The following is a 12,346-nucleotide window of genomic DNA, read 5'->3' as shown; positions in this document are numbered from 1 at the left end:
AGTCTATACCCCTCATTATTTTATAGATTTCTAGTAGGTTGCCTCTCAACCACCTACACTCCAGTGATAAAAGTCCCAGCCTATGTGGACTCGTTGGGCTGAATGGCCTGTTCCCACCGTGTAGGGATTCTATACAGCCTTTATTATTCAAACCTTTCATTCCAAGTAACATCCTGGTAAATCTCTTCTGAACCCTTTCCTTCCTATAACTGGGCAACCAGAATTGAACACACTATTCCAGAAGAGACCTCACTAATGTCTTGTACAACCTCAACAGGACTTCCCAATTCCTATACTCAAAAGACTGAGCAATGAAGGCAAGTGTGCCAAACGCCTTAGATTCCAGTTCTGAAGTTTAAGTACTGAAGCATTTACTTCTAGCTTTTATGTAATTTGGAATGAAAATAACTGGTGTTTAATGATGCTTTATTGAAACATATCACGTTTTTTACCCAAAATCAGTTATTTTGAAGTGCACTTATTATGTGAGTCAATAATGCAACTACTTGTGTAGAAAAAGTCCTAGAAATTAAATACCAATTAAAAATGCCTGTTGTTCTGGTGTTAGATTAGTTGAGGAAGAAATATTGGCAAGGGTCTCGATGTTACTGCTGTTCTTTGCAAAAGTAAGTTAAATCATGCAACATAATAGTGTGGGATGTTTTTGAGAAACGTTAATATTTTGCTAATAGATAAGCTTACATTGTTTGCATAAAAGTGAGTAGAAATTTGGCGGATCATGCTACGCTTTCACATCCGCATGATAAACTCATTTTCGATGCAAATAGATGGAAATTCTTTAGGGTAGATTGAACCCATTTTCAGAAGTGACCATGAGCACTCAACACAAAAGAACACCAAAGTAGTATTCTTATGGTGAATTCGTAGCTGGTCTGAAAAATGTAAAAAAGCCACTGTGCAATTTAGGGGAGGTCTTATGTGAAGGCTGAGGAAGCTATTAAGTAAGACTCGAGGGAGAGTCACTATGGAGGGAGCTTCACTATACAGTTAAGCAAGCTATATTCGGCCTTGGAATATTCATTGCGATCAGTGTCATGGAAAGTATTTTATACCCTCGGATTAATATTCCTTGCTTTAATTAGCACTTCATAAAATGAGTTATTGATGTAGATTTTCCTTTTCTTGATAAGTGGCAAAGACTGAGATGTGGATGTTGTAATGTGCCTAAATGAGCTCTGGGGGATTCCATGCTGGTGGTCATGCTATGAGTACGTTTGTAAATCAGTAAAGCTAGTTAGAAGTAACTTTAACCAGGCAGGAAAGATGAAAGTTACATTGCTGTAATTGCTAATTAAATTGTGTAAATGTTCATAATTCATTTGTTCCACTGGTGTCAGAAACATAGTGCAACACCAGCAAGATTGTGCATAACAGGCATGTCTTCAGCTTGTGTTGCTACTATAAGTTTGACCTCATTGACAGTGTGCTGTTTGTCCCCATCGCCTTACTGCAACGAGAAAAGATTACAAAACAAAACTGGTTTAGAAAATGCTGGAAATAGTCACTGTTTCTCTGTCCAATACTAACTTTAAGGCCTGAGAGAATTGAGCGCTGCAAGTTCAGGGGCAGATTGGTAATGATCAAGAGCAGAGAAGTTGAGATTTGCTGTGATCTTTGCGAATTAGGCAAAGTCTAGAAGAGAGGAGTCCAGGTGAAGGGGAAATATTGAAGTGGGTAATTGGATCCTAACCAAAAGAGGAAGAGCTCAGTCTCCCACTGAGCTCAATTTATTGTGGCAATGGATATAATTGGATGATGGTGAAGCTTTTGTAAAGGACAGATCATTTGGGATCAGGGAAGCGAAGGGGAAGGAGGACATGGCAGAGCATTGGTCTACATGCTGTTGAAGCTTCTAATCCTTCCCACCTAAAATCAGCATTAACGACTGAGTGCTGGTTGAGAAGTTTGAAATGAAACAGCTGATGAGAGGATATCTGAGTTGACGTTGTTGAAAAGGGCAGTCAAGAAAGTGCATAGTTCGGCATTGGGAGCAAATCTCAGGTTGTCAAAACTATTGAAAGGTCAGCAGCCTGAACTGTTAACCCTTTCTCTGTCCACAGATGCTACCTGACCTGCAAATTATTCTTAGCATTTTCTATTTCTACTTCAAACTTTCCAGCAAGCAGAACATTCTGCTTTTGTGTTACTTGACACTAATTCATGAACACATGCAATAGTTTTAGCCATAATGAATTGCTGTTGTTTTGTGTTAGAAACTCAGTGTTATGAAGAGTAAAGATTTGAATTTAGTCAGCAGCAATGAGGCTATAATTACTAAATTACAGCAAAGCATTATTGGATACATTGTTGGTTTAGGACCAGCAGCTTGAGTTTGGTCTCTGATCAAGCAGCGGCACATTTACGTTGTGTTGGTGCAGCGGGCTTAAATTCTGTGAATCCTGCCCAGAGGAGAGTTGATCTAATAGTCTGAAGCTTAACTGGGTGGAATAGGGAGGAAAGAATCTCTTTCTTCCCTTTCAAGTTAACATCTGTTAGATTTGAAATAGTTCAGATTTGAGATTAATTTGTTGTTGTTTGGATTTACCATCATTGTAAAGCAAGACAATCATTTTTGGGAAACCTTTTTTCTGGGCTTCACTCCTGTCAGAGATCCAGCAATGATTTTGGATTTCCAATATAAATTTGGAGTTAGTTCAAAGCAGTACAAAAGCACCAAAGTTGTGTAACAACCTTCCCATTATCCTCCTTACCTTGTTAGTTCTTGCTATCCTAACATTTAAATCAATAATTATGCTATGTACAATTTGTAATCCTGGAACAATTGAACTTAATGTTAAGAACCATGAATTAGTGTTCACTGTAGTTGTGTATATTCTGTCTTGTTTATATATGATTTTGTTAAGCTTCCTTCTCTGATAGAAAACTACTATATTTGAGCTCTTAGGATTCTTATTATGGCGAAACAAGAGGCTAATTTAGGAGTATTAGTCTTGCAGTAGAATTTCGTTTTAAGATGCTTTTTATTCCCTTTATAGTTTGATTGGCCACTTGCTGTTCACCAAAATGACATTATACCCTTCAGAATAATTGTTGCATTAATTATGCCTGTGACTACTGTTGCCTTTTGCCTGATGAAGGGCTTATGCCTGAAACGTCTATTCTCCTGCTTCTCAGATGCTGCCTGACCTGTGTTTTTCCAGCACCATGCTGTCGAGTCTCTTCACAAATGTTTTATTTAGTGAGATGATGGTGTTAATGGTAGTATCATTAGACTATTAATCTAGACATGCAGGTAATATTCTAGGGACTTGGATTCAAATACTGGCCTGACAGACGGGGGGTATTTGAATTTAATAAAATTTTGGAATTAATCTAGTGACTATGAAACCATTGGTGATTGTTGGAAAAACTCATCTGGTTGACTCATGTACTTTAGATTAGATTACATTACAGTGTGGAAACAGGCCCTTCGGCCCAACAAGTCCACACCGACCCGCCGAAGCGCAACCCACCCATACCCCTACATTTTACTCCTTACCTAACACTATGGGCAATTTAGCATGGCCAATTCACCTGACCTGCACATCTTTGGACTGTGGGAGGAAACCGGAGCACCCAGAGGAAACCCACACAGACACTGGGAGAACGTGCAAACGTTACACACTGTCAGTCGCCTGAGACGGGAATTGAACCCGGGTCTCAGGTGCTGTGAGGCAGCAGTGCTAACCACTGTGCCACCGTGCCGCCCACGTGAGGGAAGGTAATGTGATATCCTTACCTGGTCTGACCTACATTGGACCCCAGACCCACAACAATCTGGTTGACTCTTGCTGCTCTCTCAGCAGTTAGGGAGAGGGATTACTAGTTTCTACAGAAGTAGATTTCAAGTTGGATAACCATAGCATACATGGCAAGGAGAGACCAGAAAGGTGAGTCACTGGCTTAACTTTTCACATATTTTTGCATAAGATAAGTAAACATTGCTAGAATTTTGTAATTAGTGTGAATATAAACAACTGTGTGCAACTGGGGAGCTGTTCTGATGCTCACTCTACATTGAAATGCGATTATCTTATTGTCATTAACACACTGAAACAGCGATTAATGAACCTAAAGGATTCATTAGATACCACCAGCAAAACTAATGTCATTTACAAGATACCATGCAAGAACTGTTTTTAAAAAACTACATTGGACAAACAAGCAGGAAACTTGCCACCAGGATACATGAACACCAACTAGCCACCAAAAGACACCACCCACTACCATTAGTTTCCATACATACAAAGAAGGACACCACTTTGACTGGAACAACACACATCCTAGGATAGGCTAAACAAAGACACGCATGAAAATTATTAGAGGCCTGGCATTCTAACCGGAACTCCATCAGTAAACACATCAATTTAGATCCCATCTACCTTCCCTTGAAAAAACAATGGAAATGACATCACCCACCTTAAGATGCCAAGACCTAAAAACAGAGGCGGGACATACCACAACACTTCACCGGGAAACTCGCACTGATGATGTTACCTAATATGGTGACAAAACGTCTGAAAACAAACCTTCCAGGTTAGCGAGTTAACAAATTTTACAAAGTTCTTATCATCCTGAGCTACAAATCTCAAAAATTGCTAATTGTTCTAACTAATAGATGCTGTTTGATGTTGAGAGTTTTAGTACAGTTTAACTGTTTGACCTCAAACTGCATAATGTTTAGTTATCAGAATTGCTTTGGGGAGCCTAGAATTTCTTCTGTGCCACTCCACATGTTGGTCAGGAGTACATTTTGCAAAATTGGGTGATATTACTATAATCTCTCCGTGAATCATATTTTGTTTGTGCTAGGAAAAGTGCAGAGAAGATTTTGCTTGCATTTGTAAGTTGGAGACCAAGATGAAGTATGACTTCTTTATATGTGAAATGCTATGGTCATTTTAATCAAGCATTTTCATTTTCAATCCGGAATCTGTTTAAAATACTAATGCTTATAAACATCATAAAATGGCTTTACCATCAATGTTGAGTGTGTGGTGCTGGAAAAGCACAGCAGGTCAGGCAGCATCTGAGGAGCAGGAGAATCGACATTTTGGGGATAAGCCCTTCATCAGTCTCCAACATCTGCAGTCCTCCCTTTCTTCTTTACCATCGATGTGTCTTCCAATTATTTCATAGGCCATTTTTAAATTGAGTCTGAATTAACTGTCCAGAAGTAGAGCACATATAATCTGGTTCCTAATTTAAATTACATTACTTACACAAAATATAGCAGGCTTTTTTTTTAAATGATGGAAATGTGAAATGACCATGTTAATTCTGGTTCTCTAATCCTACTTTACTTTCAGTTAATTCACATGGGCTATTGTTGCATTTAACCATTTTCTGTTTTTCATCTAAAACAATTTCTTCATTTTGCTAAGTTGATGAGAGTTGATTAATCAAAACAATCTTTCAGAGTGCTGCTTTGGAAATTTGATTAGTATTTGAAATGAAATCATAAGATAGTCAGGTTTTACAGATCCAGTTCCATTCCAGATCCCAACACTTGCTGTTTCATTTCAGATTTCCAACATCTGCAGAATTTTGCTTTTGTTTTCAGATCCAGTGTCTTGATAGGCATATTAAGTCTTAGTAATGGTTTCCTATATAGACTGCAGTGAGATTTTGATTTTACTTTGAGATTACCATGCTTTTTCTTCCCAGTTGTACTATCCTGTGTCTGTCCAATTTTCTTCATGTAGGTGCATGTGGAGCAGGTTGGATGAGCATAACGACAGTGTAGACTGTGTATTTGATTAAGTAGCAGTATTGTGTTTTGAATGTGTCTCTTTGACTTCATTTTATTAGAACTCTCTTTCTCATTGAGTTGATTTGTTTATTTTTATCAGTACTCCTTTTATATAATTACTACTATGTTTTTTTTTTCAGGATGTGATTGTAATGAATTTGGTATTGAGACCCAGCAGTGTAACCAAGCCAATGGCCACTGCATCTGTCGGGAAGGGATTGCAGGAGAACGTTGTGATAAATGTGCTCGAGGGTACTCTGGTACATTCCCTCATTGTGAACCATGTCATGCATGCTTCAGACTGTGGGATAAAGAAATTGAAGAGCTGACTAATCAAAGCAAACAACTTGTAGCTCAGGCTGATGAGGTCAAAGCTAGTGGAATAGTTGGGCCTTACCAAGAAACTGTTAGTGCTGTCCAGGAAAAAATTAATGACATACGAACTCTACTTGCTGAAAATCCTGCTACTGAACCACTTGACAGTATTGGGGACCTCTTGGATGAAGCCAAGTAAGTAAGGTTTAGTTAAGTTCTTCTTTTCCCCTTATGTACACCAATACTTCCTGCTCCATGCTGTTAACACTGGAACAAAGTGCTGCTGACTGCACTTCATTTACATTTTCCATTTTAATAGAAAACTGCCTGGAGAGGCGAGACCAGAGTCTAGCATAACCAAGTATTGGGGATGTTTGACTATCTGAATGCTGCTGTACTCATGTGAATTTGCAATTGGTTTACGTAGCCAGATTTGCCCTATGGTCAAAATGACTGATAGCATGAACCCTACGATAAAATATGAATAAATGTCTTCATCTTTGGTTTTGTACCAGATAACAGTGGTGGGGCCATTCTGTGTAATTTTTTTCATAGTCTTTCTCCTAACGGTGGCCATATTGCCAAAAATGAATAATGAAGATTCTTTTCTAGTGGAATCATACAGTTGAACATTTGCCTACCAGAGGATGTTCCCATGGGTAAAAGACCAAAAAGACGACTTGGAAACTGAACATATTTATTGAGCCAGACACTTTGGCAACAAAATTCTTGTTCATGTTTAGCCATCTGTGCTCTACAGTTAATCTCATTAAATTGGTCTTTATCTAGTTGTGATTAACAGGGAAAGTTTTGAGGCTATTTTGTACTCCTAACAGGTCAGCTGGGAAACGTTGTTTAATAACCATCTGCAAGGCAGCTGTGTGAAGCTGTTTTCATGCTTTAATAAATATTTTTTGGCTTAATTTGACGATTGAAGCTCGCACATTTCGTGCACTACCCCAGCAATTTTCTCCTGTATCAGAGTACTGATTCTAAGTTTTATGTATTATTTTGAAATATCAGATTATCTACACTGTTGTCATCTTCATTCCTTCAAGATCCACCAATATTGATTCCACTTGCTGGCCTCCATTTCTGTATTTGCCCAATGCAGATGCAGTCATTGTTACTTAGCTATTTATATCAGTTTGTACCACACTACCACGTTAAAAAGAAAAGTAATCCCAATATGACACTGGAAAACTCAATGAGCATATTCTTAGAGGAATATTGTCATAGTTTTGTCCATTTTGAATGCCTGGCGATCTGTATTTTTTAAAAATAAAGCTTAGTTTACACACCATATTATAGTGTTGTGTAGACATAGTTTCATTCTTTTGAGTAGGGCATCTGACACATGCTGCATTCAGTTGGATCAGCCTGTTTGCCCTTTTGAGGGGTAAGATTTAGCATGCAAGATGTCACAATATTTTTGTACTTGAATGTTGATGTTGCTGCTCATGGGAAAAGAATTAGTAACATTTGGGATTTGCCATCTTTCATAGGATAACAAAAAGTGTCATGATTTGTATTCTAAAAGATTCCACATATTGAGGTTTCGCTGAGTCTCCTCCGTTGGATACCAGTTTCAATAATTGTATGTAAAGAATGGAATGTGGATTATCTTTGGATAGCTTTGTTTATTTTTGGAAGGGATAGAAACCTTTCTTGTGATTTAGATATGGGTACTTGGTCATTATCAAGCAGACTTTCTTGATTTAATCAAGTGTAAAATCATTTTAAATGTTGCATGTTGTGATAATGTAACCCTCATCTTAGATACTGTGGCTGTCCGAAGTAAGCTAATTAAATTAAGTTTTAAAATCCTTTGATTTCAGGAAGAAAGTACTTGACCTTGCAGAAAAGGTTACTGTAATTGAATCAGATCTTGCAACTACAGCAGACCGAAGTAATGTGACAGACCAAGAAATAAGTGTCCTTCAGACAGATGCTGAGAGTTTGAAAGCTGTTGTGAATGAGTTAGCAGAACAATTGGAATACATTAAGAACTCTGATGTCCATGGTGAGGATTTGATTGTTAATTGAAAATTGAATGCTGATATATTAATATCTACAAGTTCATTGATACCTCAAATATCAAAACTTAGTTATCTTTTTCCAACAAACTTTATGGTTGTACTTTATGGTTGAATGGTGAGGTGGGAAATGTTGAAATACAAATGACTTCACAACACCATGTAAACAGTTAAGTGCTTCATACTATTTCAAAATAGTGAGAATGTACTTAAAGCACCTATTGGATGTTAATTACAATTTCATAAGTTACTCAGTTGTGTTCCTATGTCTCTCTTTTGTAAATAGAGTTCCAGAAAGTGTTGCATAATGCTTTGGTGTAACTTCAGTAGTTTGTTAATCACTTTCTGTAATGTTCTGTTGAGTGCATCAGTATAAAAAGGCAATATATTTATTATGTATAACTCTAAATGGATGTGATTAGATCTGTCCTCTACAACTGTAATTACTGGACTGAATTTTCTATTGTCCTACAGAATCTTGTAATGTCACCTTTTAATGTAATGCATGACTTAATGTTTTCTATTCTCTGCAATACTCTGTAGGAGCCTTGGACAGTGTCCAGAAATATTTTAACCAATCTGTCGAGGCTGAAATGACAGTTAATGCTTCAACCACTGATCCTGGTAGTATACTGCTGGAATCCTTGAGCACTCGTGAAAAGGTGGATGACATGATTTCACAGAGTCAGGATCGCTTTGAGCAACAGCAAAAAGAACATTCACAAAGTCTCGAAGAACTAGCTGACAAATTGCAAAGTCTAGACCTCTCACCATTAAGCAAAAAGGTATATGTCAGGTTCGATTTAACATTAGAAGAACACTATAGATCCATATTAAGCTGCCATTTTATTTTAAATGGCTATTTCTAGTGGTCCATTTGCAAAATATGTATAATCACATATGTATGGTTAAAAGTAAGTTGAATTTGACAACAAGGCTTCTATTATTTGATTTGATAGCAACACCAATACATTCCATCTAAGCTGCATTTTTAAAGAGGTTTTGTTGTGCTAGATGACTGTATCCTGGATTTCAAAATATGACTAGAGCACTTCAATTGTCCATAACCGAATAAAACTCAGTTTTTCTGAAGTGCATGTTCTGACCTTCGCTGTTCACTCTCTTTGCTCAGATTTGTGGTGGCCCTGCAGGACTGCCATGTGCTGAAGCGGAGTGTGGTGGTCCAAACTGTCACGCTGATGATGGAACCAGAAAGTGTGGTGGCATTGGCTGTGATGGACTTGTAACTTTGGCCCATAATGCATGGCAGTATTCCATGGATTTTGACACCGAGATTCTAAATGCTTTGGCAGAAGTGGATCAGCTTTCAAAAATGGTATGTTTTCGCATTCGGAAATGTTAGCTGCCAAGTAAACCAACGTGCAGTTTATCAAGCATTTTGTTGCTTTGCTTGCTTGATTTTTTTAGGGAAGGAAAGTCTCAAAGTGATTATAACGTGTGAATGAAGATGCAAATACTCACTTTAGGAATTGGATTCCGACACTTCATGACAGCACTCATTGAAACAGTTGACAGACTGTGCAATATATTTCAATACTGAACCAGATCTTTGGCATTTGACCATCCCAAAAAAAATGCTGTACTCTGCTTGTAGAGTTTTTCTTTCCGCTGACTGTGCCACTTTAATAGAATCTATATGTGACAGTTGTTAAATATGGTTTCTCATTTAATCATAATAATAGCAACATACTGCAGTTGCTGGAAGTCTGAAATAAAAACGGGAGATGCTGGAGAAACTCAGCAGGTCTGGCAACATCTCTGCAGAAAGGAGTAATTCCCGTTTCAAGTCTGTGATCATGTTTCATCAAAACTAGCCTAACATCCATTGGGATAATGCCAGGGGTCATTATTCGGAAGAGATAGCAAAACATTTAGCAAATATTTATGTAATCAAACAGGTTCAACAATGTTTGACAAACTTACTAGAGTCCTTTGAGAGTATAATCAGCAGAGTTGATAAAGAGGAAACCAGAGGTGAAGTATCTAGATTTTGAGAGCATTTGATAAGGTCTCCCATAAAAAGTTACTGGAAAAGATTGGAAATACCGTACTGTGATAGCATGGATTGAGAGTTGATCAACTCACGAGAGGCCAAGTCAGGATTAATTGATGTGGATGGAGGTTGGTAAAGCATAATTAGTGGAGTGCCAAAAGGATCAGTCCTCAGGCCTTAATTATTTGCCATTTATATATATGATTTGGAGAAGGGGGCAGAGTATAATATATCCAATATACAAAAATAGGTGTTGTGATGATGATACAAGGAATCTGCCAGGGGATATAATTTATTTGAGTACATGGGCAAAGACTTGGCAGATGGAGTTTAAAGTAGGCAAGTGTGAGATCATGCACTTCAGTAGAAAGAGTCAAAGCCAAACTATTACTTAAATGAAGAAAGACACTCTCTAAAAGAAAAACTGCAGTGTGAGGATCGGGCCCTTCTCATGCAGGAAATGCCGAGTGTTTGCATTTAGCTGCAGCAAGTAATTAATAAGACAAATGGAATTTTGGCCTTTGTTGCTAGGGGGTTGAAGTTTGAAAACAGGAAAGTTTTATTACAACTGAACATGTGTCCATGAGGCTACATGTGAAGTACTGTGTGCAATTTTAGTCTCCACACTTTAAAAAGGATATACTGGCATTGGTGGCAGTTCAAAAGAGATTTACTCACCTGATTCGTGGGAGGAAGAGTTGACTTATCAAAGACAGCTAAACAATCAGGCCTTTATAATTATAAAACAGTGAGGGGGGCAGAGAAAGGTGACTGACCGACTCATCCTATCTCTGATCTAGTCTAACTATTTTACAGTGCAATTCTATGAATGTATAGATCCTGTCATCGTACTAATCAATTTTACTCTGAAACATAAATGCTGTTTTTTAGGGATCTCATTCATTGCCGCAGATAATGATTTGGACACTTTTTCTCTATACCATCTCAGTCTCACCACAACACTGCCTGTGACTTTATAATTTGATGGTTATACAGAACAATAAAATTAGTAATTTACCCATTCCCATAGTGAATCAGAAAACACCACTCCTCACCTGCTAAACCCTTGGGCTATTTCGATTAGATTCAGCTGTTCAATCAGATGTTATTAGGGCAGATGACCAAAGGTTTGATAGCTTGTCTGAATGGAAGGAGGAAAGCGATTGAGTGGTTTCGAGAGGGTAACCCTGGACAAAATTTGAGAACGTCTTGGTAAGTTGCTAAAAAAGATCTTGGAGTTGGTACACTGTTGCTACTGTATTGATGGTGAAGGAGTGTTTACTGGTGTTGGATGGGGTGCAATCAAGCAGGAGATTTAACCTGGATAAGTTGCTTTAGTGTAGTTGGAGCTGCACTCATCCAAATGAGTGGCAATTATTCCTTCACACTCTTGACTGTACCTTTGTAGACGACAGTGACTAGACTAGATTCCCTACAGTAAGGAAACCAGGCCCTTCGGCCCAACAAGTCCATACCCACCCATCAAAGAGTAATCCACCCAGACCCATTTCCCTCTAACTAATGCCCCTAACACTATGGGCAATTTAGAATGGCCAATTCACCTGACCTGCACATCTTTGGACTGTGGGAGGAGACCGGTGCACCCAGAGGAAACCCACACAGACATGGAGAGAATGTGCAAACTTCACACAGACGGTTGCCCGAGGCTAGGTCCTTGGTGCTGTGAGGCAGCAGTGCTGACCACTGAGCCATCATGCTGCCCCAAAGTTACAAGGCGAGTTGAAATTGTTGCAAAATTCCTAACCTGTAAGCTGCACTTGTAGCAACAGTATTTTTATGGCTGGTCCTCATCAGTTTATGGTTAATGGTATTTCTCACCAGAATGCTGGTGAGGATTTCAGCATCAACAATGCTAATGAATGTCAAGGGGAGATTGTTAGATCCTCTCATTGATGATGGTCATTACTTGGCAATTGTGTGGCACAAGTATTACTTGACAGTCTTGAGGAAGGGTCACTGGACCCAAAACATAACTTTGATTTCTCTCCACGGATGCTGCCAGACCTGCAATTTATATTTTTGTTCCTTGACACATCAGCTCAAGACCCGATGTTGTCTCAGTCCTGCTGCTTCTGCATCTGAGTTTGTCGCTTCCTGCTTTAGTCAGTTCTGATTTCATTATAGTTTGTGCTGCTGTCTTGGGTGGATGCAATTAAGTGAAATTTCACTGAGCACACTTATTGATTA

General features: G+C 38.4%; 1 protein-coding gene across 1 annotated transcript in view; it reads left to right on the top strand.

Moving 5' to 3' along the window:
- lamb1a (laminin, beta 1a) overlaps positions 1 to 12,346 on the top strand; it is a 100,515-nt gene that overhangs the window by 69,197 nt on the left and 18,972 nt on the right. Inside the window, exons 24-27 of the mRNA XM_043713615.2 lie at positions 5,914 to 6,283; positions 7,927 to 8,111; positions 8,668 to 8,909; positions 9,257 to 9,460. Coding sequence (XP_043569550.2) covers positions 5,914 to 6,283; positions 7,927 to 8,111; positions 8,668 to 8,909; positions 9,257 to 9,460 — 1,001 coding nt within the window. The remainder of the gene's footprint in view (positions 1 to 5,913; positions 6,284 to 7,926; positions 8,112 to 8,667; positions 8,910 to 9,256; positions 9,461 to 12,346) is intronic.

The sequence above is a fragment of the Chiloscyllium plagiosum genome, unplaced genomic scaffold, assembly GCF_037043375.1.
Source record: "Chiloscyllium plagiosum isolate Xiang-an unplaced genomic scaffold, Cpla_swu_hap1 HiC_scaffold_23, whole genome shotgun sequence".
Classification (NCBI taxonomy): Eukaryota; Metazoa; Chordata; class Chondrichthyes; order Orectolobiformes; family Hemiscylliidae; genus Chiloscyllium; species Chiloscyllium plagiosum.
This window is presented reverse-complemented; position numbering and strand designations above follow the sequence as displayed.